The sequence below is a fragment of the Plecotus auritus genome, assembly GCF_963455305.1.
Source record: "Plecotus auritus genome assembly, chromosome: 1".
In the NCBI taxonomy this organism is placed as follows: Eukaryota; Metazoa; Chordata; class Mammalia; order Chiroptera; family Vespertilionidae; genus Plecotus; species Plecotus auritus.
Window position 1 is genome coordinate 150,499,459 of NC_137770.1, and position 27,748 is coordinate 150,527,206.

Below are 27,748 nucleotides of genomic sequence, written 5' to 3' on the forward strand. Positions count from 1 at the left end.
ACTGCTGGTGGGAATGCAGACTGGTGCAGCCACTGTGGAGAACAGTATGGAGTTTCCTCAAAAAACTGAAAATGGAACTCCCATTTGACCCAGTAATCCCACTCCTAGGAATATATCCTAAGAAACTAGAAACACCAATCAGAAAGGATAAATGCACCCCTATGTTCATAGCAGCACAATTTACAATAGCTAAGATTTGGAAACAGCCTAGGTGCCCGTCAGCAGATGACTGGATCAGAAAACTATGGTACATCTACACAATGGAATACTATGCTGCCATAATAAAGAAGGAATTACTACCATTTGTAGGCACCTGGATGGAATTAGAGAACATTATGCTAAGTGAAATAAGCCAGTAAATGAAAGAAAAATACCACATGATCTCACTCATTTGGGGATAATGAAAAACATTATAAACTGATGAACAAAAAGATAGATACAGAGGCAGTAAAGCATCAGACTGTCAAATTACAGCGGTAAGGTTAGGGAGAGGTGGGGGAAATAAGAGATCAACTGAAGGACTTATATGCATGCATATAAGAGTAACCAATGGATGCAAAACATTGGGGGGCATGTATGGGAGTAGGGTGGGGGGGCAATGGTATGATATGTACACATATAATACCTTAATAAAAAAAAAAAAAAAAGAAAAAAAAGAAGAAATTAAAAACATCCTGGAAACAAATGGCAATAAAAACACAACAATCCAAAATCTATGGGACACAATGAAAGCATTCCTGAGAGGGAAGTTTAGAGCTCTACCGGCCTATCTCAAAAAACAAGAAAAAAATGGTAGTAAATCATCTAACTCTACAAATTAAAGAATTAGAGAGTAACAGAAAAGGCCACAGTGAGCAGAAGGAAGGATATAATAAAGATCAGAGCAGAAATAAATTACATAGAGACCAAAACCACAATACAAAAGATCAATGAAAACAAAATCTGGTTCGTTGAAAGATAAACAAGATTGATGAACCTCTCGCAGGGCTCACCACGAAGCAGAGAGAGGACCCAAATAAACAAAATCAGAAATGAAAGAGGAGAAATAACAACAGACCCCACCGAAATACAAAGGATTGTTAAAAAATACTATGAACAACTCTATTCCAACAAACCAGACAACATGGAAGAAATGGACATATTCCTAGAAAAATACAACCTTCCAAAACTCAATCAAGAAGAATATAAACACCTCAATAGGCCAATTCCTATGGAAGAAATTGAAGAAGTCATCAAGAAGCTTCCAGGAAACAAAAGTCAAGGGCCAGATGGCTTCACAGGGGGGTTTTACCAAATATTCTAGGAAGAACTAAAACCTATCCTCCTCAGACTATTCTAAAAAATTTAAGAGGAAGGAACACTTCCAAGCTCATTCTATGAAGCCAGCATCACCCTAATACCAAAACCAGATAAAGACAACACAATGAAAGAGAATTACAGGCCAATATCCCTCATGAACATAGATGCCAAAATCCTCAACAAAATTCTAACAAATCGGATCCAACAGTAGTACATCAGAAAGATCATACACCACGACCAAGTAGGATTTATCCCGGGGATGCAAGGATGGTACAATATCCGCAAATCAATAAACGTGATACATCACATAAACAAATTGAGAGATAAAAATCACAGTCAGCCCTGATGGTTTGGCTCAGTGGATAGAGCGTCGGCCTGTGGACTGAAAGGTCTGAGGTTCGATTCTGGTCAAGGGCATGTACCTTGGTTGTGGGCACATCCCCAGTAAGGGGTGTGCAGGAGGCAGCTGATCAATGTTTCTCTCTCATCGATGTTTCTAACTCTCTATCCCTTTGCCTTCCTCTCTGAAAAAAAAAAAAAAAATTTAAAAAATCAGTAAAATATATTAAAAAAAAATCACAGTCATATCAACTGATGCAGAAAAAGCATTTGACAAAATACAACACCCATTTTTGATAAAAACTCTCAGCAAGGTGGGAATAAAAGGATCATACCTCAACATAATAAAAGCTATATATGATAAACCCACAGCCAACATCATACTCAATGGGCAAAAACTAAAACCATTTCCCCTAAGAACAGGAACAAGACAGGGATGCCCACTCTCACCACTACTGTTCGACAAAAGTACTGGAAGTATTAGCCATTGCGATCAGACAAGAAGAAGAAATAAAAGGCATCGAAATTGGAAAAGAAGTAAAACTCTCATTATTCGCAGATGACATAATATTGTACATAGAAAACCCCAAAGACTCCATCAAAAAACTACTAGACTTAATAAATGAATTTGGCAATGTAGCAGGATACAAAATTAACACCCAGAAGTCTATGGCTTTTCTATACACCAATAATGAACTCACAGAAAGAGATATTAAAAAACCAATCCCATTTACCATTGCAACAAACAAATTAAGATACCTAGGAATAATCGTAACTAAGGAGGCAAAGACCTATACGCGGAAAACTACAGGACACTGAAAAAAGAGATAGGGGAAGACATAAACAGATGGAAGAACATACCGTGTTCATGGATTGGTAGAATCAACATCATTAAAATGTCCACACTACTCAAAGTAATCTATAAATTCAATGCAATCCTCATTAAAATACCAACAGCATATTTCACAGATGTAGAAAGAACTCTACAAAAATTCATCTAGAAAAAAAAAAAAAAAAAACCCCGAATAGCTGCAGCGATCCTGAGAAAGAAGAACAAAGTAGATGGAATGTCAATATCAGATATCAATCTGTATTACAAAGTCACTGTTCTCAAAACAGCCCAATACTGGCAAAAGAAGAGACATAGAGACCAATGGAATAGAAGAGAGAACCCAGAAATCGACCCCAGCCACTATGCTCAAATGCTCAATTAATATTTCACAAAGGAGGCATGAACATACAATGGAGTCAAGACAGTCTCTTCAATAAATGGTGTTGGGAAAATTGGACAGATACATGCAAAAAAATGAAACTAGACCACCAACTTACACCATACACAAAAATAAACTCAAAATGGATAAAGTACTTAAACATAAGATGGGAAACCATAAAAATACTAGAGGAATTCACAGACAGCAAAATCTCAGACATATGCTGAAGCAATTTCTTCACTGATACTGCTCCTAGGGCAATGGAAACTAAAGAGAAAATAAAACAAATAGGACTACATCAAAATAAAAAGCTTTTGCACAGCAAAGGAGACCATCAACAAAACAACAAGAAAGCCCACTGCATGGGAGAACATATTTGCCAATGTTATCACTGATAAGGGCTTAATCTCCAACATTTACAGGGAACTCATACAACTTAACAAAAGGAAGATAAATACCCAATCAAAAAATGGGCAACGGACCTAAATAGATACTTTTCGAAAGAAGACAGAAGGAAGGCCAAGAGACATATGAAAACCTGCTCAAAGTCACTAATCATCCGAGAGATGCAAATCAAAACGACAATGCGGTACCATCTCACACCTGTCAGAATGGTTATCATCAACAAATCAACAAATGACAAGTGCTGGTGTGGATGCGGAGAAAAAGGAACCCTAGTGCTCTGCTAGTGGGAATGCAGACTGGTGCAGCCACTGTGGAGAACAGTATGGAGTTTCCTCAAAAAACTAAAAATGGAACTCCCATTTGACCCAGTGATCCCACTTCTAGGAATATATCCCAAGAAACTAGAAACACCAATCAGAAAGGATATATGCACCCCTATGTTCATAGCAGCACAATTCACCATAGCTAAGATTTGGAAACAGCCTAAGTGACCATCAGCAGATGAGTGGATTAAAAAACTGTGGTACATCTACACAATGGAATACCACGCTGTGGTAAAAAAAAAAAAAAAAAAAAAAAAAAAAAAAAAAAAAAAAGGAATTCTTACCATTTGCAACAGCATGGATGGAACTGGAGAACATTATGCTAAGTGAAATAAGCCAATCAGAGAAAGAAAAATATCACAAGATCTCACTCATTTATGGAATATAATGAACAACATAAACTGATGAACAAAAACAGATCCAGAGAGAGAGGGAAGCATCAATCAGACCGTCAAACCTCAGAGGAAGGTAGAGGATTGTGGGGATAAGGAGAGATCAACCAAAGGACTTGTATGCTTGCATATAAGCCTCACTAATGGACACAGACAACAGGGGGGTGAGGGCATGAGTGGGGGGTGGGGGAGTAATGGGGGATAAGGACACATATGTAATACCTTAATCAATAAAGAAATTGAAAATTAAAAAAAATTCCCAGTAAATTGTCCTTCAATTCACTCAATTTAATTTTAAACAGCTTCATGATAGAATGAGTTCCTTATATTTCCCACCATTGATTAATCTTAAATGGAAAACAAAAAAGGTTGCAACATTTATCAATATAATGTATTTTAATAGAAACATAGATTACACAGTTCATCCAAAAGTATTTCAATATAAACATCACATATGAACAAAACCAAGTAATTGTTGATATTTTAGTTCTAAAAATTTCATGGTTTTTGTAAAACACTAAGATGCCACCTCAATAGTGATTGCTTCACATTTTCCAGTGTCTTGATCTGTGCACGTCACATGTAAAGATCCATCCCTAAACAAACAAAAATAACATTTCATGAGCTCATTTTATATAAAAAGAGAAAGTCCTTAAGAAATTACTTGTGGACTTTGTATAAACGAGATGATGTTAATTTTTGAAAGAAGAGTATTAAGATAAAGAATAAATGGAACTTCAGTGTCTTTAAATTTAATATCATATGCTATAATTAGGTAGTTGTTAAAAATTTCCTCCTATTGTGATCATTCTCCCAGGAGCACACCTGTGCCTTTCCCTTCCTCTTTTTCTTCCCCCAGAGCCTAGTACCTCCTAAACTCTAAGGGATTCCATAAGACTTGCAACCAGGGGAGGAGTGCACAGCGGCAGCTCAACCCGGGGTAACCCCCTGAACCTGTGTCCAAGCCTTCTTCTGACTTCCCAGTGAGCTAAAGCAGCCTAGCCTTGGCTCATTTCTTTCCTATAGCATTTTTGGAAAAGCAAAGCAGGTCAGTGTGGGCTCTCCTGTTGCTTCTTCTATGCCAAGCCCTTTCTTGTCTCACTGTCCCAACATACTCTCAATTAAGAAAAAAAATTCCTTTTAGACCACTGACACCAAAATTATATTCCCTGCAAACCCACAATGATAAAGACCTTAAATTCAAGACTTTATTCAAGCTCATGACACATCATGCCATTTTTAAGCCCAGGCCACGGCAAACATACTCTAATAAATTCAATATTCTTGTAAGTATAGTTTATGAAATGAATTGTCCCAAATATTAATTTCAAAATGATTTTCTTGCAAGATATAGTGTTATGGATGAACCGTTGTTAGGGAAATGGTAACAGCTGGATTGAATTAGTAATTTATTTCCTAGAGATTTTCTGTAGCAATGTTGAAATAAACTTATCCTTTCAGGACAAATAATGTGAAATATGTAAAATTTGGAAAATTATACTAGTATTTAAAATTAATAAAAATGATATCCCAATTTGCATGAACCAGTTTTTTGGTTGACTACACCCAAAATATTTAAAGAGTTCATAAAAAATTTAGAATACAAATGACCTGAGATATACTTTTCTTTGTAAAATACAATAATTCTGTAGGACAAAAATATAAATTATTAATAAAATACTTACAAGGTTTTACTAAATGATTTTCCCAGAATTACAATGGGTGAAGAATCAATAAACTGACAAAAAGAGGCTAGTCTCAAAGTGAATTTTCTTAACATCATAAGTAATTTAATTTTGTACCTTTTCATAGTTAGAACAGCTAAGATGTCATGTAATCCATTTTCTTTTTTATTTAAATCCTGGAGTATAACCTGTTTATGCAAAAATAACACAAAGATGATTCCGTATTTTGACCTATTAATAAACAGATGCATCAGTTATTTCAATGAACCAAATCTTACTTATTACTGAAACAAAACCTTTAAAATAGGACAGTTTTTAATTCTCTTACCAGTTATCAAAATTTAGAGAACAGGATTAAGCTTTCTTAATTATGAAATGAAATGTCTCCTACAGGAGAGCATAGAAGATAACTACAGTAACATGTAAATTATATTTTGGCAAGCCTTCTATATACACTTTTTAAAAAAATATATATTTTATTGATTTTTTACAGAGAGGAAGGGAGAGGGATAGAGAGTTAGGAACATCGAGGAGAGAGAAACATCGATCAGGTGCCTCCTGCACATTCCCACTAAGGTACATGCCCTTGACCGGAATTGAACCCGGGACACTTCAGTCCACAGGCCGATGCTCCATCCACTGAGCCAAACCGGTCAGGACTATATATACTGTTAAAAACAATTCAAATGTTTTAAATACACTTGGAAAACCTAATTAAAAGAAACCTGTGGCAAATTATTTTGTACAACTAAGATTGCATTTATAAGTTAGAGATACTAATGAATCTACACTAATAAAAGAGAAACATGCAAATTAACCATCAGTCCACTACGCCAAGCCATGCCCACCAGCCAATGAAGAGTGAGTATGCAAATTAACCCAACAAGATGGCGGCCAGCCACGGAGCTGGAGCAAGCAGGAGGCTTGGGTTGCCCCAGCAATGTAGGAAGCCAAGCTTCCCGCCCGCCCTGGCCGACCCTGGCCTCCGCTCAAGGCTACAAAATTTCAATTATAGAAGATAAATAATCCCAACAAAAATGGTGGCGGCCACGGAGCTGGAGCAAGCAGGAGGCTTGGGTTATCCCCGGCAATGGAGGAAGCCAAGCTTACTGGCTGGCCCTGGCCTCCACTCAAGGCTATGAAGTTTCAATTATAAAAAAATAAATAAATCCTAAATACTTGCTTCCAGCCGGCCCTGGCCTCCGCTCAAGGAGGCACTGAAAAAAAAAAGAAAAAAAAAGAGGGGCTGGGACCATGGGTCGCCAGGGGGGTGATCAGGCCAGGATGGGATGGCAGGGGCCGTTGGGTATAAGCAGATCATAAGGGGGGCCAGTGGGGGTCAGTTGGAGGTGATTAGGAGAGCGGGGGGGGTCAGTTTGGAGTGAGCAGGCCAGCAGGGGGGGCAATTGGGGGTGAGCAGGCCAGTGGCGGGGGCAGTTGGGGGTGATCAGGCTGGCGGGGGGGCATTTGGGGGCGAGCAGGCTGGCAGCAGTGGGCTGGTGAGGGCGAGCAGGCCGGCAGGCAGAGTGGTTAGGGGCAATCAGGCAGGCAGGTGAGCGGCTGGAGCCAGGAGTCCCGGATTGTGGGAGGGATGTCTGACTGCCGGTTTAGGCCTGATCCCTGTAAACCGGCAGTAGGACATCCTTCAAGGGGTCCCAGATTGGAGAGGGTGCAGGCCGGGCTGAGGAACACCCCACCCCCGCCCATGCACAAATTTCGTGCACTGGGCCACTAGTTTACTATAAAATTCCTCAGTTTCCTAAAGAAAGGTTCACCAATAAAGCAAGTTTGGAAGTAACTTTTGAGATTTTGTCATTATCAGGTTTTATGACCTTAGGCAAGGCACTAGGCATCTTACATTTCTCATTTGTAAAAGGAAGAAGTTAGAACAGATAGGTTCCCTAAAAGAGTCTCTTTCCAAATTCAGTGTATGTGACTAACTCTTCTGCTGGCATCTGTATACAGGAGATATATATATATATCCTGTGGGCTCGATCCCTAGTAAGGGGTGCAGCCAATCAATGATTCTATCTCATCACTGATGTTTCTATCTCTCTACCTCTCCCTTCCTCTATGAAATAAAAAAATATTTTTAAAAAAGTACTTCATGCTTATGTCCTTTGCTATTTATAAAAAAAAAAATCAGTATGATATATATATTATATAGGATATACTGAGAATAGTTGCAGAATCTCAGAGAAGTATGTGAAGAGAAAAGGTAGTAAATGTATGAGAAGCTAAAGGAATCCCAAGACTGCCACCCGAGGTTAGAAATCTGGTATAAAGTGCTTACATAGTAATACACAACAGAAACATTTAGACGAGCTTTTGAAGACTTTACTAGTTGAAGGAGTCCTACACCAGTAGATTTTAAGATTAGGTGGTGTCCAGACATGCTATGTATGTATTTTCATTATTCTTTTGTTAAAATCAGAAAATAGAAAGCTAAAAATACACATTGTCTTTTGTTACCTACATTTGTTTAATTATTACATAAAAGTAATTCATGCATGGCTGGTGTGGTTCAGTGGTTGAATGTTGACCTATGAACCAGGAGGTCACAGTTTGATTCCTGATCAGGGCACATGCCCGGGTTGCAGGCTTGATCCTGAGTAAGGGGCAGAGCCAATCAATGATTCTCTCTCATCATTGATGCTTCTATCTCTCTACCTCTCCCTTCTTCTATGAAATAAAAAAAAAAAAATTTTTAAAAAAGTAATTCATGGTTATGTCCTTTGCTATTTATAAAAAAATTCAGTAGTTAAGTAAGTGTTAAGTAAAAAAAATCCTCTTGGTATCTTCAAACCTACCCACTGTTAAGTATCCTGAATATAGTCCAAACACCTATAGATATTTTCTGTATCCATACCTGGTTATCTAAATACATACACCTACTCAAACACCTTTTCCCTCACATGGACCCCTGCTTTCAATCTTTTTATTACAATACAAATTATATCCTATTGTAAATATGGTTCTGCAGCCCTTGTGTGTACTTTGCCCTTGACTGAGAATTGAACCCATGACTCTCCATCCATGGGTTGACGCTCTAACCACTGACCGAACTGGCTAGGGTTTAATGTAACTATATTTCTTGAGTATGTTCTAAGCTAATAACATGGCTCCTCTCACTCTTTTTAAAAGGATACAGAGGACAATATAGTATGAAGTATGCATGTGGTATTTTGAAAAGCAAACTTAACCTGTATCAGAGGCAACACAGTTTAATGGCAACAGCATGGGCCCAAGTGTACAACCAACCTGAGGATAAATAAGCTCAACCAAGAAAATAACAAGGTATTTACTACCATAAGCCTGTTTCTTAATCATCTATAAAATGCACATAATAAAGTCTATATCACAGCATTTTGAGAGTGTGTTTGTAAAGTGCCTTGTATAGCACCTGGCAGTTAGCAAACAAAAAATATTACCAAGAAGGGTCAAGAGCGCAAAGAGAAAGAGTATAAATATAAATTGTATTTTGCTTTTATTTTCTTGTCACTCCTTCAAATTAAAATTGCCTATTTCTTCTTTCTTACAGAAACGAATAAGTAGAAGTAATCCATTCATAACGTTTTCTATTAATTGATATTAAACTGAGTCTAATCCACAAAGAAAAGCTAAAGTTTCATGTGACTAATTCATAATCCAATTTTATGTATTTACCTGTGCAAACTTGTTTTCCTCTTTTGCAGAGTTTTTCCCCTCAGACTCATAGAGTTCAAGGCATACTGAAGATATACTTCCAGGGGCTTGTAAAGTGTGTTGTCTTCGAGCTGGCAAAGGAGTCCCTGATGGAAACAGTACTGTGAAACTGTTGGCTCCTGATTCATCAACTCCCTAATAAGCAGGAAAATAATATGCATATCTTTTTGATATTTATTGTTACAATGATAAAAAATTCCTATTAAAAATGTAATATATATTTCTTGCTTATAATTGTTGCAAACTACAGATAAACAAGAGAAAATAGAAATGATCCTTAATCCCAACCCACTTTAAAAATAAATTGAAACATCTCTCTCTACCTGTATTAGAAATTTATGATTAAAATTAGTTAACATATATAGTCCTGGCTGGTGTGACTCAATTGGCTGGAGCATCGTTCTGTGCAAAATGTCTCGTATTCAATTCCCAGTCAGGGCACATATCTAGGTTGCGGGTTTGATCCCAGTTGGGGGACATATGGGAGACAACCGATCGACGTAGCTCTCTCACATTGATGTTTCTTTCTCTCCTCCTCTCTCTCTCTCCTTTTCTCCCTCTCAAAAATCAATAAATACAGAATATAAAAAACTCATTAAATGTAAAATTATAAATATAAATTTACAAAATATACCAGTATACAAAGACTGGTTCAGTGGATAGAGCTTCGGCCTATGCACTGAAGAGTCCTGGGTTCGATTCCGGTCAAGGGTATGTACGTTGGTTGCAGGCTCCTCTCGAGCCCGGGCCCTGATTAGGGTGCATGCAGGAGGCAACCCACTGATATGTTTCTTTCACATCGATCTTTCCCTCTCTCTTACAGTCTCTCTAAAAATCAATGGAAAAATATCCTCAAGTGAGGATTAATAAAAAACAAACAAAAGAAAACATGGTATGCCTGAAAACTACAGCATCAAATTTATACCACTTTTATTAAAAAGAAAAACTAAACATACCTTAACTAAAATATCTTTGGCTGAACACTCTATCTTAAGAGAGTTTTCCACTAAAAGATTTTCTTTCCCAATAAGAATTCCTGCTTCTATAGCTGCACCAATGGGGATAACTTCATCAGGAGGGATAGAATTTAGAAGCTCAACAGCTGGGAAAAGATCTTTAATCAATTGCTGTAGCCTTGGAATTCGAGAAGACCCTCCACAAAGGACAACCTAAAAAATAAAAATATTTTGTTTCAGTCTTTTACTTACAGAATTTTTTTTTTATTGTTTAAAGTATTACCTGTAGTAGTACATATATCTCCTTTTTTCCCCCCCCATTGACTTTCCCCCAGTCTCCCCTACCCCCCCTCGCATGCCCTCATCCCACACCCCCAGTGTCTTGTGTTCATTGGTTGTGCTTATATGCATGCATACAAGTCCTTTGGTTGATCTCTTTCCCCCGCTCCCCAACACTCCCCAGCTTTCCCGCTGTAATTTGACAGTCTGGTCGATGCTTTACTGCCTCTGTATCTTTTTGTTCATCAGCTTATAGTGTTATTTTCCATAAATGAGTGAGATCATGTGGTATTTTTCTTTCATTGCCTGGCTTATTTCACTTAGTATAATGCTCTACAGTTCCATCCATGCTGCTACAAATTAAAATTGTTTTCTTCTCAAGATTAAATGTTATATGCTGATCCATCTTTACCACATGTAATGATAAAGTATAAGAAACGGTATTTTTAGCATTATTTTATGTTATACTTACCATATCTTACTAATAATAGACAAATATGTAAATTGTCCATACTTCCACTACGCCCATAGCCAATCAGGAGTATGCAAATTAACCAGACAAAGATGGAGGGCCTGTGGGCAGTGCGCATGTGCCGAGCAGCCAGGGGCGGGGTGGGACGCTGGTGTTGTTGCCCAGGCAACGAGGTCCAATGGTTTGCCCTCTGTATCTGCCTCCCCGGGGCGCGCCTGCACTGGTGGCAATTACACAAGGTTCCAACCACTGAGGAGCAGTCAGACCCCAGGGCCACCGTTTCTACCAAGAACCAGAAGGCCGCTGCCCTGAGGCCCAGGTGAGAGCACAGCTCTGCCTCCTTCTTTTCAGACCCACCAGGACATAGGAGCAGAGCCCGGCTTTCACAGTCTCTCTGGAAGCAGCCTCCTGGGGCAGGTGAGCGGGCTGGAGATCATGCCTCGGGCTCCGCACCTTCCGGTGGGTGGGGAAGAGGCAGCTCGGCTCTTCCTTCTCTCCCCAATACCCTCCCTTTCTAACCGGGTCCTCACTGGGAATTTAACTTTCTTCGTTAAACAAGGCAATTCTGGACAACAATTGTCCGACCTCTGTGAACCCAGCGGGAGAACACATCTGGGGCCAGGGTGCCCCTGCCAGCCCAGGACCGGGCAGTGACTGTGCACAAGCACACACCTTTCTTCCCATGGAAGATGGATAGCTGCTCGGAGAACTCTGTGGAACAGCAGAGATACGCTGAGCAGTTCCTGGGCACCCCGGCAACCAGTCCGCCTGAGAAGAGGTTATGGGAGAAGGGTGTCTCTTTGCCGCAGGCGCTCCTGGCCAACCCGTCTGACACCCCCAACGGCAAGGTTTCCCACAGAAACCGCAATGCAGGATGAGACCTGCATTTTCTCACCATCAAGCTCTCTGAGAAACTAAGAAAGAGGCTTCCAAACCTGTGACTGTGAGTGCTTCATGCAAACCCACACGACCGGCTCCCCAGCCAGCACCCGGCGCCTGCTATCACCCACGGGACTTCCATGTTCCGTTCACCCAAACCTATGACAGCACGCCTCTATCGCTGCGAGCTTAGAGGGCTGTCATGGAAGAAGGCACCATGACTGCTCCGGCGATGCAACAGTGGGGCGACTCAGGGTGCAGAGAACTGGCCGCATTCCCAATGCCCGGATCTGGTTACTGCGCGGGATCAAGGCGCCAACTCCCCAGGCCGTGCCTTCCCCGTAAGCTACGCACAGCCCCGACGGGCACGGCACTGCTGGGCAGCACAGAGCAGATGCATGAAACCCCCCAGCCAAGGAACAAGCCAGTCTCAGGCAGCTGGTCATGAACTGGCCACTGCAGGGAAGGCCCTGCTGGCCGTCCCCGCACTCAATTGCCTGCCAAGGTCCTGACCCTACGGTTTGGTTCACTCCTCTTCCTCCCCAGCCCCCTCTACAGACATAAACTTGTATATATAAAATCATCTGAAGAAAGAATGATTCAAAAATTTCCAAATTTAGCAAAATATAGTAAAAAATATAAACCCACAGATCAAAGAAGCTCAGTGAATAGCAAGCACAGGACATAAAGAAAGCTACATCAATACACATAAAAATCACATTGCTCAACACCAATGATGAAAAGAAAAATCTTTTAAGTAGTCAGAAGAAAAGAGACACACTATACACAGGAATAAACATAAGGATTACAAAAGATTTCTCATCAGAAACAGTGTAAGGAGAAGATTAAAGTACCCACAAGGGGGGAAAATTCCTCTCAATTTATAATTCTAGACTGAGTGGAAATATTTTTAAAAATAGTTAAAATATATTTTTCATATATAAAAAATTGAATTTTTTTTATCACCAGCAGATTTGTAGTGTAAGAAATGTTAAAAGAGGTCTGCAAGCAGAAATAAAATTTTGCCAGATACAAATAATCTATGCCAAGAAATGGAAAACACCAAAGACAGTAAATGCATAGGCAAAAATATAATAGAAGTTTCTTATTATTTAAATATATTTAAAGATAATTAACTATTTAAACAAATAATAATGTAATGTCAGTTTTATAACATCTGTGAAAGTAAAATACAAGACAACAATAGCACGAAGATTGCCGGGAAAAATGAAATTTTGTTACAGTGAAGTTTCTGTACAAGATGTGAAGTGGTATAATATCCACTTGAAGATAGACCGTGTCAAGTTAAAATTCTACATAATAAAGAGCTAATATGCAAATAGTCATCACGCCCTCATGCCATAACGGTTCAGACACTCAACACTGGGGAGAGAGGAATGGGGACCAGCCAGGCTGCAGCCCAGGAGAGGAACAAGCCACCCGCTCCAGGGTCCTGGGTGCCAGCAGATGCATCTGCGCCTCTGGCCCAGGAGAGGAACAAGCCGTGCGTCCCGCAGTGGTGGGAGCCAGCAGCTGCGCCTGCGCCTCAGGAGAGGGACAAGCCGCACGCCCTGTGGTCTTGGGTGCTTGAGGCTACAGCCTGGGAAAAGCCACCCACCCATGGTCCCCTGTGGCTGTGGCCTGGGTGAAGCTGGCCCGGGTCCTGGTTGCCTGTGGCTGGCCAGAGGTAGGGAAGCCAAGGTCCCGGGTGCGGGGTTAGGCAGAGGCAGTTAGGGGCAATCAGGCCAGCAGGGGAGGAGTTAAGGGCAATCAGGCTGGTATGAGACCAGTTAGGGGCAATCAGGCAGACAGGCAGAGGTGGTTAGGGGTGACCAGGCAGGCAGAAGTGGTTAGGGGAGATCAGGCAGGCAGGCAGAAGGGTTAGGGGTGATCAGGAAGGCAGGCAGAGGCAGTTAGGGGCGATCAGGTAGGCAGGCCGGTGAGCGGTTAGGAGCCAGTGGTCCCAGATTATGCGAGAGGGATGTCCGACTGCCAGTTTAGGCCCGATCCCTGTGAGGGATGTCCGACTGCCTGAAGGGGACCCCGATTGGAGAGGGTGCAGGGTGGGCTGAGGGGACCCCCACTTCTGTGTATGAATTTTGTGCAACGGGCCACTAGTAAAGATATACACACACACACACACACACACACACACGTATATCTACACCAGGGGTGGGCAAACTTTTTGACTCGAGGGCCACAATGGGTTCTTAAACTGGACTGGAGGGCCGGAACAAAAGCATGGATGCAGTGTTTGTGTGAACTAATATAAATTCAAAGTAAAGGAGCAGAGGGGAGAGCAAGAGAAGCGGATAGAACAGCCGGATCCAGCCCGCGGGCCGTAGTTTGCCCACGGCTGATCTACACTAATAAGAGAGATAGATGCAAATTGACCATACCTTTGCGACACCCACCAGCCAATCAGGAGTGAGTATGCAAATTAACCCAACAAAGATGGAAGGTTAATTTGCATAAGCAGGCACTGAGCACCTAAAGGCGGGACGGTTGCATCATCACCATGGTGACAACGCAGGCATTCTGCACCACCCCAGCTGCTCCAGGCCTCTGGGCAGCGTGGGAAGGCGGAAAGGCAGCTCCAGGCCAGAGTGAAGGTGGAAAGTTGGCTCTAGCTGGAGCGAAGGCAGTGCCAGCAATCAGGGGAAGGAAGGCCCATTCTTGCACAAATCTTTGTGCATTGGGCCTCTAGTAGCTATACTGATAAAAGAGAAAAATGCAAATTAACCATACCTCCACAACAACCACCAGTCAATCAGGAGTATGCAAATTAACCCAACAAAACGGTGGGTTAATTTGTATATGCAGGCACAGAGCGAAGACTGAAGACTGAAGGCTCCACTGCAGCCGGAGCCAAGCCTGAAGGCTGAAGGCTTGGCTCCACTGCAGCCCAGGTCCCGGGTGCTAGAGGAAAACCAGTGCTGGCAGCCAGGGGAAGGAAGGCCTATTGCACGAATCTTCATGGAACGGGCCTCTAGTAAGACTATAAGTAGATATGGCAACACAAACCTTGCAAGCCAGATGAGAGATATTAAAAGAAATGCAAGAAAAAAAACTGTCAGTCAAAAATACTCGGGTTACCCATCAGTTGTTCTTTAGAATTGAAGGAAAGATAGTGTTTTACATTCAAATAAAACCTGGAGGAGTTCATCACCATTAGACCAACCTTACAGAAAGAGTTAAAGAGAGTTCTTCAAGTTCAAACAAAAATGCTAATCTATATATATAAAAGGCTAACATGCAAAGTGTCTCCATGGGTGTTTGACTGGGAGTTCAATCGCTTGCTATGATGTGTGCTATGATGGCATGGAATGAAGGAAGGCCCCAGCAGGCAACCGGGGAAGGGAAGCTTCAGCTGGCAGCCAGAAGGAAGGCCCCGATTGGCCCTGACTGCCGGCCAGGCCTAGGGACCCTACCTGTGCACGAATTTCGTGCACTGGGCCTCTAGTTAATAACATAAGAAAGTATAAAACTAACTGATAAAGGTAAATATATAGTTGAATTCAGAGTACTTTAATATTGTAATGGTGATAGGTAAGTCACTTACAACTCTAGTATAAAGGTTAAAAGACAAAGGCATTGAAAGTAACTAACTACAATAATTTGTTAATGGATACACAATATAAAAAGATATAAATTGTGAAATCAAAACCATTAAATGTGGTGGGAGGAATGAAAAATAAGCTAAAAATGGATTAAAGAGTTGAATGCAAGACACCATGAAACGCCTAGAAGAAAACATAGGGTAAGTTCTTTGACATTAGTCTTGGCAATAATTGGATTTTATACACAAAGCAAAAATCAACAAGTGGGAGTACATCAAACTAAAAAGCTTCTGCAGAGAAAAGGAAACCGTAACAAAATGAAAAAACCACCTGGTAATGGGTGAAAATATTTGCAAACCACGTATCTGAAAAATGGTTAGTATCCATAAACCCAAAAAACTAAAATTAAAAAAATGGGCAAAGGACCTGAATAAACATTTTGAGGAAGACATACAAGTGGGTAGCAGGTACATGAAAAGGTGCTCAACATCACTAATCATTAGGCACACGCAAATCAAAACCTCATACCTGTTAAGATGTCTATCATTAAAAAGACTAGAAGCCTGATGCGTGAAATTTGTGCAAGCGGCTTGGCCCCCACTGCCATGGCGGCCGCCTCTGCCTCAGCCCCCGCCCACTGCGGCGGATCCCTCTGCCTTGGCCCCTGACAGGCCTCGCTGCCACGGCTACGTCTAGAAGGTCGTTCGGTCTAATTAGCATATTACGCTTTTATTATTGTAGATTATTATAGATGAGAGCTCGGCCAGTGTGGCTCAGTAGTTGAGCAGTGACCTATGGAGGTCAAAGTTTGTTTCCCTGGTCAGGGCATATGCCCAGGCTGCGGGCTCAATCCCCAGTGCAGGATGTGCAAGAGGCAGCCAATCAATGATTCTCTCACGTCACTGATGTTTCTCTCTCTCTCTCCCTCCCTGAAATAAATAAAAACAAATTAAAAAAAAAAAAGATGAGATAATGAGCACTAGCCAGTTTGGCTCAGTGGATAGAGTGTTGGCCTGCAGACTGAAGGGTCACGTGTTTGATTCCAGTCAAGGGCATGTACCTTGGTTGCAGGCTCAATCTCTGGCACTGGTTGGAGTGTGTGTGGGAGGCAACCAATGGATATGTCTCTCTCACATCAATGTATATGTATATATATACATCTACATCTACACTAATAAAAGAGAAACATGCAAATTGACTATACCTCCGCTATGCCCACAAGCCATGCCCACCAGATAATCAGGAGTATGCAAATTAACCCAACCAAGATGGCTGCGGCCATGGAGCGAACAGGAGGCTTGGGTTTCCCAGCAATGGAGGAAGCCAAGCCTCCCACCTGCTCTGGCCTCCGCTCAAGGCTACAAAGTTTCAATTATGGAAGATAAATAAATCCCAGATACCAGGGCCTCTGCTTAGGTTGCCGGGGGGCGTGGCCAGCCTGCAAACCACCACAGGCCCCTTGCCCAGGCCGCCCCACACCCCAAGGGAACCCCCACCCTGATCCGGGACACCCTTCAGCGCAAACCAACCGGCCCCCACTTGTGCACCAGGCCTCTATCCTATCTAATAAAAGACTAATATGCAATTTGACCATCACTCCAACACACAAGATGGCTGCCCCCATGTGGTCAAAGATCCTGCCCCCATGTGGACACAAGATGGCCAGCAGGGGAGGGCAGTTGGGAGGGACCAGGCCTGCAAGGGAGGGCAGTTGGGGGCGATCAGGCCAGCAGGAAAGGGCAGTTGGGAGGGACCAAGCCTGCAAGGGAGGGCAGTTGGGAACGATCAAGCCTGCAGGGGAGGGCAGTTAGGGGTGACCAGGCCTGCAGGGGAGGGCAGTTATGGGTGACCAGGCCTGCAGGGGAGGGCAATTAGGGGTGACCAGGCCTGCAGGGGAGGGCAGCTAGGGCAACCGGGCTGGCAGGGGAGCAGTTAGGCATCAATCAGGCTGGCAGGGGAGTAGTTAGGGGGTGATCAGGCTGGCAGGCAGAAGTGGTTAGGGGCAATCAGGAAGGCAGGCAGGCGAGCAGTTGGGAGCCAGGAGTCCTGGATTGTGAGTCCTGGTAGGATCGGGCTTAAACGGGCAGTCAGACATCCCTCGAGGGGTCCCAGACTGGAGAAGGTGCAGGCTGGGCTGAGGGACACACACCCCCAGGCATGAATTTTGTGCACCGGGCCTCCAGTATATACACACACACACACACACACACACACACACACACACACACAAAATGCAGTATTATGTGAGATAAGTCAGAGAGAGAAAGACAAATACTGCAGGGTATCACTTATATGTGGAATGTTAAAAAAGTTAAACTCATAGGCACAGATAGAACAGTGATTGGGGCTGGGGAGTTAAGGTATAGGGAGAGGTTAGTAAAAGTGTTCAAACTTTCAGTTATAAAATGAATAAAGTCTGAGGATCTAAGTGTAACATGGTGACTATAGTTGGCAAAACTGTATTATACAATTGAGATTTGCTAAGAGAATATAAGTTAAGTCTTTTCATCCCTCCCAAAGATAAATATACATAGACTAGAGGCCCGAGCACGAAATTCAGGCAAGAGTAGGCCCTCACAGCCGTCCTGGCTGCTGCCTCAGCCCTCGCAACCCGGGCTTCATCCAGAAGGTTGTCTGGAAGGTGTCCCAGATGGTCGTTCTGCTGTTTGGTCTAGTTAGCATATTAGTTCTTTATTATATGGGATGTGTTAACTAACTCAATGGTGGGAATCCTTTCACAATGTATATGTATGTCAAATCTCATGTATATTTTGAAAATCTTATAATTTTATTTATCAATTATCCTTCAATTAAATTGAATAAAATAAAACTGCTCCTTTAAAAATACTTTAATTTCCTCATTAAGTCATATATTTGACAATTATAACACTATAGGTATTCTGAATGTCAAATAAGTAGGTAGCCCAAGAAAGAAAATCATCAATAATCACTTCTATTTCAGTCTTTTTATGAATATTCTCAAAGCTCAGTATGAAGGGGAAGAGGATCAATTGATGAAAACTGGGCCTCTAACATAGGTGTCAAATGACAAGGGATATCATATTAACCTCAGGTTAGGATATGAAGAACATCAGCTGAGAAATTCAAAGAAAGAAATAAAAGCATGTTTGTCTTGGCAAAGTTTCCCAAAAGGTCTGTTTTGGAGTTTAGTTAAAAGAAGTCTTCTCTAAAACCTTGGGATCCGACATAAATACTGTGAGAATAAAAATGTAGAGTATCTTGCCGAAACCGGTTTGGCTCAGTGGATAGAGCATCAGCCTGCGGAATGAGTTCCCAGGTTCGATTCCGGTCAAGGGCATGTACCTTGGTTGCGGGCACATTTCCAGTAGAAGGTGTGCAAGAGGCAGCTGATCGATGTTTCTCTCTCATCGATGTTTCTAACTCTCTAACCCTCTCCCTTCCTCTCTGTAAAAAAATCAATAAAATATATATTTAAAAAAAAATGTAGAATATCTTTTCAAATTTCTCATACTTGACATCAAAAAGCTTTATTAATAAGCAATAAGTGGTACTGTGCAAAAAAAATAACCCTGGGAAATCTTAGCTTTTGGTATTTTCAATTAAAAGGGTAAAAAAGTATGAATAGTGTGTTACTATTAATGCTGACAATAACCAGCAAGTTTTAAATAAATTCTGTAAGCATCTGTAGTATGAAATATTTCTTTAAATTTAAAATTTTAATAGAAAATACATATTTAAAACATAAATATTTTAAGGGCTTTTCAATTACAATTTTCACAATAATTTAATAAAATAAAATGCTATTAAAAATATCCAACCACTGTAATTACTTGGGTATTTAAAACATGAATCTAAACAAAAAAGAGGAAAATAAAAAAATATTACAGATTTTTCTGAAAATAAAGAAACTAAAACCTATTAAAGCTTATGGAATAAAATTAAGCTATTAATAAGTAAAATTGTAGTTAATTTTTTTATTAGGTAAAAATAAAATAAAGTAGTTAGCATTCAATGTAAGAATTTAGAAAAATAATGAAAGTGTCCTGGGAAAGATGAAAATTATAAAAATAAATAGAACATGACCAATCCTATCTAATAAAAGAGTAATATGCAAATAGACCATCACTCCAACACACAAGATGGCTGCCCCCATGTGGTAAAAGATGGCTGCCCCATGTGGACACAAGATGGCCACCACAACATGGCCAGCAGGGGAGGGCAGTTGGGAGGGACCAGGCCTGCAAGGGAGGGCAGTTGGGGGCAATAAACCCTGCAGGGGAGGGCAGTTAGGGGTGACCAGGCCTGCAGAAGAGGGAAGTTGGGGGCAACCGGGCCTGCAGGGAAGGGCAGTTGGGGGGGACCCAGGCCTGTAGGGGAGGGCAGTTAGTGGCAAACAGGCTGGCAAGGGAGCAGTTAGGCATCAATCAGGCTGGCAGGGGAGTGCTTAGGGCAGGGGTGGGCAAACTTTTTGACTCGAGGGCCACAATGGGTTCTTAAACTAGACCGGAGGGCCGGAACAAAAGCATGGATGGAGTGTTTGTGTGAACTAATATAAATTCAAAGTAAAGAGGCGGAGGGGAGAGCAAGAGAACCGGATAGAACAGCCGGATCCAGCCCGCGGGCCGTAGTTTGCCCAAGGCTGGGTTAGGGGGTGATCAGGCTGGCAGGCAGAAGCAGTTAGGGGCAATCAGGAAGGCAGGCAGGTGAGCAGTTGGGAGCCAGCAGTCCCGGTAGGATCGGGCCTAAACAGGCAGTCGGACATCCCTCGAGGGGTCCCAGATTGGAGACGGTGCAGGCTGGGCTGAGGGACACCCCCCACCCCGTGCACGAATTTCGTGCACCGGGCCTCTAGTTAGAAAAGACAAAAACAAAACTTGAAAAAAAAAATCTAAGAAAGTTTTCTGGGGGTGGTAGTGACAGATATTAGAGCAAATAATAAAACAATTATTTATTAATCCTAGGAAAGGAAAAAACAGAAAAACTCACAAAAGCAAAGAGAAAAAGTAAGAGAAGGAAAAAAAGAGGGAGAGGAGGAGAGAAAGAAATTGGCCCACTTTAATTTAAATAACTTCTTTACACTTTTACATTTTAGTATCAAAAGATACATAAAATCAAAAATTATGAGAATATATTTTTAAATATATTTTTATTGATTTCAGAGAGGAAGGGAGAGGAGAGAAACATCAATGATGAGAGAGAATCACTGATCGGCTGCCTCCTGCAGGTCCCACACTGGGGATTGAGCCCACAACCCGGGTATGTGTCCTTGGTAGAAATCGAACCTGGGACCCTTCAGTCTGCAGGCCAATGCTCTATCCACTAAGCCAAACTGGCTAGGGCAAAAAATTATAAGAACATTATGCAAAGTTGTATGTTAAATATTGAAGAAACCGTTATGAAATAGGTCTATAAAGTACTTAAATTTTGAAGCAATAAAGAAGACTTATGAAAATTATAAAAATACTTCAGAAATTAGTTTCAGACAAAATCTGTTTATAGGCGAATTCTTTAGAATTCTTGAGGAACAGAGAATATCCATGCATTATGTACTAATCTGGAATACTTAAAAAAATGAAAAGGTACTTAATTCATTTTATAAGCACCTATAACCTAGGAACAAAACTAAAAACAAACACCAAAAAAAAACCCACAAAAACCCTCTGAACCAGAGGTTGCAAAGTAGTAACTTATAAATTACATCAAGCAAGATATGTTTTCTCTCTCCACACAATGTTTTTAAAAGTTGTGTGTTAGTTACTAACATTTAAATGTTAAAATATTTTATTAAGAGCCCCTATTTTGAGAGTCTCTTATGAAGTAAAAGGCCCCAACAGCACTGGCCTGCATCCCTGAAAAGTAGTAATCAGCAGGTGGGCAGCATGCTGCCCCATTTGGACTAGGACAGCTCCTGTCTGTAGATGGCAGGCCCACCCACCATGACCTGCTGTGGCCTTCACAGCAGCTAGTGGGCATTTGCCATTTATAATCATGCTTGTGCTCTTGCTATGATTCTTACAGTAAATTCAATGTGAAACTTTTAAAACTCTCTTAACCCATCTCTCAATCTTGTAGAAGAATGAAAGACCAAGAGGAATGCGTGTTTCAAGAAAAACAGTAGGGAACATCTTTATTTTTTGAAGAATGGAATGGTATAGTTTATCAGCTGTACCACATGGCTGCTGGCCAGCTTAATTGTGGTGCACTGCTTAAGATATAGTGTATTTTTTAATGCATGGAAAGAAATTGACTTTTTTCCTATCATCTGTAGGAATAACCCAGCATCAGTGCATCAGATATGACGATTCAAATGCTGTCTTTCTGACGACATTATATTCCTTATAAACACTACCAATACTTCTGTCCCTATACAGGATTGATTTGCTCATTCCTAGAAATTTTTATGTTAGAACATGAAAAATAATTCTAAAGCACTCTGAAAAAAAGTATGAATAAAGAGAATTTTTAAAAATTGCAATGTTAATAATGAAGGTTTATATCTAACTCAGAAAGTAGACTGTTTTTGGTGAGCAATTTGGTAATAAATATTAAATCTTAAAACTTGGGAATTAAATTCCAAATTTAATTCTCAGGAAATCAAGAATGTTCACAAAACCATAAAGATTGCTGTTAATAAAACCAAAATAACCTACATAACCAACATTAAGGATTAGTGTTATAAATTACTAGTGACCCGGTGCACAGATTCGGGCACACTGAAAGGAAATTAATTAGAAGAAATATTTTAATATTGCTATTCGCCCTTTATAATAGAAGTGTCAACCAAATTCACAATCGACAATGACAAATCAAAACACAAATGTGCGACTGGTACCAGCGAGAGCTTTATATGTATCATGCATGCGCAAGTCAACTTAGCCTTTTATAGATATAGAAAAACTTGCTTAATTAGACCTGCTTTCTGATTTAGCTAAACTTTTTCCAGCCCAGTGAAGCACCCCAACTTCTCTTTCAGGTAATTGTTAGCAACACAGCAGTAAATATCAACACGAAGCAGATGATTATTGTAGATCACGCAGGGAGAACAAAGGGTAAAATATTTAACTGCAGCAGTGTTTGACTATTCTGCTCAGTGAGAAAACCTGAAGTCATTTTCAAGGTCCACCATTTCTTACTTATTTTCAGTCGGGTCAAGTTTCTAAACTTCCTAAATCTCTGTTTTCTGGCTAATGAAAAGAAAATAGGATTCCACCGAGTTTCCTATCTACCTACTCCAGGACTTCTCTGAGGATCAAATGAGATGAGGCACCGGAAAACGCTTCACAAACATTTGGTTAAAGTGTAAAATGTTTGCACCTGGCCATAAAGCAAGTCGTGTTTCTGGACTGAAGAAACTGCAAGGAGGCTAGTCGCTAGGGAGAGGAAGCCGGGCGTTGCTACGTGACATCATTACCTGGCACCCACAGCAACTATTTCCGGGCTGGGCTGTGGGCCACGGGCCGCATTTTGCGCCATGGGGTCTTGGCAGCGTTGGCTGCGATTTGGTGGGGCCTGTGTCCCACTTGGGGGAAGCCCAGTGTTGGTTTGTCAGCGCCAGGTCCGCAGTGCCATTTATTTTTAAAAGGCCAGTGCGTGTCATGGCAGCTCCTGCGTTGAGTGTCTGTCACCTGGTAGTCAGTGCGTGTCATAATTACGGGTCGGAAGGGCACTTAGGCTTTTCATACACACACACACACACACACACACACACACCCACACACACACACACACACACACACACTCTAGAGGCCCGGTGCATGAAATTCGTGCACGGGGGTGTGTCCCTCAGCCCAGTCTGCACCCTCTCCAATATGGGACCCCTTGAGGGATGTCCGACTGCCCGTTTAGGCCCGATCCCAGTAGGATTGGGCCTAAATGGGCAGTCGGACATCCCTCTCACAATCCAGTACTGCTGGCTCCCAACAGCTTGCCTGCCTGCCTTCCTGATTGCCCCTAACCGCTTCTGCCTGCCAGCCTGATCACCCCCTAACCACTCCCCTGCCAGCAGGATTGATGCCTAACTGCCCTCCCTTGCAGGCCTGGTCCCTCCCAACTGCCCTCCCCTGCTGACCTGATCCCTCCCAACTGCCCTCCCCTGCTGGCCATCTTGTGGTGGCCATCTTGTGTCCACATGGGGTCAGTCATCTTTGACCACATGGGGGCAGCCATCTTGTGTGTTGGAGTGATGGTCAATTGGCACGTTACTCTTTTAATCCTATCTTATAAAAGAGTAATATGCAAATTAACCATCACTCCGCTACAGCCACAATCCACACCCACCAGCCACGCCCACCAGCCAACCAGGAGCGAATATGCAAATACACCAACCAAGATGGCTGCAGCCACAGAGAGCAGGAGGGAGGCTTGGGTTTCCCCGGCAATGGAGGAAGCCAAGCTTTCCGCCTGCCCTTGCTGGCCTAGGCCTCCACTCAAGGCTACAAAGTTTCAATGATAGAAGATACATAAACCCAAACAGAAATGGCGGCAGCCACGGAGCTAGAAAGAGCAGGAGGCTAGGGTTGCCCCCGGTGATGGAGGAAGCCAAGCTTTCCCCACACCCTGGCCGGCCCAGGCCTCCGCTTAAGGCTACAAAGTTTCAATTATAGAAGATACACAAATCCCCCCCAAAATGGCTGCTGCCACGGAGCAAGCAGAAGGCTTGGCTCCGCTCCAGGCTACAAAGTTTCAATTACAGAAGATAAATAAACCCCAGATACCAGGGCCTCCGCTTGGGTCGCCGGGGGGCATGGCCGGCCTGCAAACCACCACAGGATCCTCACCAGGCCGACCCATGCCCCAAGGGAACCCCCACCCTGATCCGGGACACCCTTCAGGGCAAACCAGCTGGCCCCCACCTGTGCACCAGGCCTCTATTGACCATCACTCCAACACACAAGATGGCTGCCCCCATTGGTCAAAGATCCTGCCCCCATGTGGACACAGGATGGCCACCACACGATGGCCGGCAGGGGAGGGCAGTTGGGAGGAACCAGGCCTGCAAGGGAGGGCAGTTGTTGGCGATCAGGCCAGCAGGGGAGGGCAGTTGGGCGGGACCAGGCCTGCAAGGGAGGGCAGTTGGGGGCGATCAAGTTGGCAGAGGAGAGAAGTTGGGGGCAACCAGGCCTGCAGGGGAGAGCAGTTGAGGGGGGACCAGGCCTGCAGGGGAGGGCAGTTAGGGGTGACTAGGCCTGCAGGGGAGGGCAGTTAGGGGTGACCAGGCCTGCAGGGGAGGGCAATTAGGGGTGACCAGGCCTGCAGGGGAGGGCAGTTAGGGGCAATCAGGCTGGCAGGGGAGCAGTTAGGCATCAATCAGACTGTCAGGGGAGTGGTTAGGGGGTGATCAGGCTGGCAGGCAGAAGTGGTTAGGGGCAATCAGGAAGGCAGGCAGGCGAGCAGTTGGGAGCCAGCAGTCCTGGATTGTGAGAGGGATGTCCGACTGCCCGTTTAGGCCCGATCCCGGTAGGACTGGTAGGATTGGGCCTAAACAGGCAGTCGGACATCCCTCAAGGGGTCCCAGATTGGAGAGGGTGCAGGCTGGGCTGAGGTTCACACCCCCCCGCCCCCGTGCACGAATTTCGTGCACCAGGCCTCTAGTATTATATATATAAAACTGTCTCTGAAAAACTTCATATAAAATTGCTCCTTTTATATATATATAGACTAGAGGCCCGGTGCATGAAATTCGTGCATGGGAGGGTGTATCCCTCAGCCCAGACTGCACCCTCTCCAATCTGGGACCCCTCGAGGGATGTCTGACTGCCCATTTAGGCCCGATCCTGGTATTATCCAGCCTAAACAGGCAGTCGGACATCCCTCTCACAATCCAGGACTGCTGGCTCCCAACTGCTCGCCTGCCTGCCTTCCTGATTGCCCCTAACTGCTTCTGCCTGCCAGCCTGATCACTTCCTAACCACTCCCCTGCCAGCCTGATTGATGCCTTACTGATCCCCTGCCAGCCTGATTGCCCCTAACTGCCCTCCCCTGCTGGCCTGGTCACCCCTAACTGTCCTCCCCTGCAGGCCTGGGTCCCCCCCAACTGCCCTTCCCTGCAGGCCCGGTTGCCCCCAACCTCCCTCCTCTGCCATTCTGGTCATCCCTAACTGCCCTCCCCTGCAGGCTTGATCGCCCGCAACTGCCCTCCCTTGCAGGCCTGGTCCCTCCCAACTGCCCTCCCCTGCTGGCCATCTTGTGACAGCCATCTTGTTTGTTGGAGTGACAGTCAATTTGCATATTACTCTTTTATTAGATAGGATGGTATATTAATGCAATGAAATGCATTATTAAAATTGCAGTTGTGGAGCCTGGGAGCTTGGTTAAAATGGAGGGATTGATTATATCAATTTATCTATGTGCCCTTCCATAAGACGGTAAAGGGATTTAAGAAGATATAAATGGAAGAGAGATTGTGAGTTTAAAATTTTAACAAATTTTGGAAGCTGGAAAGCAAAGAGGTAATTGTTTTAAGGCAGATAAAGTTTGAGATAACCAAAGAGAAAGCAAAGTGGTTTGTCTCATAGAATCCCAGAATGGTTGGGAGCTTGGAAGCACCAAACATACAGAAAGCAAGGGTGAAGCATGGAAGTGAAAGCGGGAAAGCCTGGTATAGAGTTACTAAACCCCCAAGACCTCTTCCCTAATTCGGACAGGTGGCCACCAGCACATTCTTCCACTCAGAGAGGGAGGTTTGCACCACAGAATTATGGTACTTGGTTACAAAGGGGGCATAGTGCTAAAAACAAGAGGAATAAAGGAAAGTCTGCATATTAAAGAGGAAGGACCCTGAAGCTCCCTGCTCTCAGAAGACCAGATACCAGATATGTTCTTTCAAGTAAGAGATCAGAAATTCCTTCTGGAAAAACCAAATCCTCCTAAGTTTTGACCTCCAGATACTAAAATGAGAAAGGCAAGGGATGTAAGAGTAGAGAAAGAACATGGGTTATGGAGGCACACTGCCTGTGTTTCAACCTTAGCACCATCACTTACATACCAGCATTAGGACTTGAAACAAAGTAGTTAACCTCTTTGGAAACCTCTTAAGTTTCCTCATCTGAAAATGCAGATAATAGTGCTTACCTCTTGGTTCTACTGTGAGAATAAAATGTTTTAATGCACATCAAGTTCAAACATTCCCACCTCCTTCTCTGTAAGAGGAATAGACATCCCCACCCATTGCCATTGCCATTGCCATTGCCATTGCCCTGACATTGTAACCCTCATTAGTGGAGTAGAGGTTTCCCAACCCTACTGTCAGGCCTGCCCTCTTGTCTAGCTTTGGACAACTGAATGTGACTACACTCAAGTATACCAGAGCTAAAAATCTCTGCATGTTCTGCAAGCTTTCTTCCTCTTCGAAGCCTCACCATGGGAACTGCATGTCTCAATTAGCTACTCCTTTAGCCTGGGTCATAGAATGAGACCTACAGCCACCTTCAGCTGCCCACAGGAAACGTAAGTGAGAAAAACTGTTTACTGTAGAAAACCACTGAGATTAGGGGCTCATTTGCTACTGTCACTACTCTAAAGAGACAACTCTGTATTTTAAGTTCTCAAAGGCCTATATTTTGGAAATACCTGGAAAGTAAATCTTTAATAACATTTGGAATCCTAATAATGTATTCGACTTCTATTCAAGCAATTGAAAATTGTACCATTTGTGATATCTAAATGTCAGGGCTCTATGACCAGTTAATGAAGGAAGATAACTTACATTAATTGATGACCTATAACATGCCACACACAGTATTTCATTGAGTCCTCATAACAATGCTACAGAATAAATTATACTTAAAACAATTACCTGTAAGTGTTATCACCCTCCTAATTAAAAGAGACAAATAAGACTCATGAAATATGTGATTTGCCCACTCTGGAACTATTAACACTGTGAGCCTTTGATTCATGTGGGTCTGTCTCCAAGCCCATTCATTTCCCACTGCCACCTTGTTACTATTATATACTCAGGTCTTATTCTTCAGAATCCAGCCCCTAACCTCCAAGCACCTAGCACAATACCTGACATATTATAAATGTTCAAAAAAAAATACTTACTGAATTGCAAAGAAATTTAAAAAAAATGACTTTCATCATATATCATACACTAAAAGTTAAAATAGAAAAACTTTCGAACTATAGACAAATTAAAAGAAAATAATAAATATTTGTCATATATCTAAACAAAGATGGAATTTATAAACTTAGAAGCAGCTGAAGAAATCACAATAACAGACCAATAGATTTAAATAGATAAATAAATGCAACGTCTGT

At 42.6% G+C, this 27,748-nt stretch overlaps 1 protein-coding gene across 2 annotated transcripts in view; it reads right to left on the reverse strand.

The window, feature by feature from the left end:
* Positions 1–3,934: 3,934 nt before the first annotated feature.
* The window catches only part of HSPA14 (heat shock protein family A (Hsp70) member 14), a 48,301-nt gene continuing 24,487 nt past the window's right edge, over positions 3,935–27,748 (reverse strand). Inside the window, exons 11-14 of one of the 2 annotated variants that reach the window (XR_013960193.1) lie at positions 10,316–10,528; positions 9,321–9,445; positions 5,772–5,842; positions 3,935–4,565 (exon numbers count right to left, since the gene is read on the reverse strand). Coding sequence is in view for 1 of the 2 variants with exons in the window: in XM_080661565.1 (XP_080517691.1) it covers positions 4,487–4,565; positions 5,772–5,842; positions 9,321–9,494; positions 10,316–10,528 (537 nt within the window). In the remaining variant the exon portion in view is untranslated. Of the gene's footprint in view, positions 4,566–5,771; positions 5,843–9,320; positions 9,495–10,315; positions 10,529–27,748 lie in introns of both variants that reach the window. The other variant, XM_080661565.1, reaches the window with a different exon arrangement.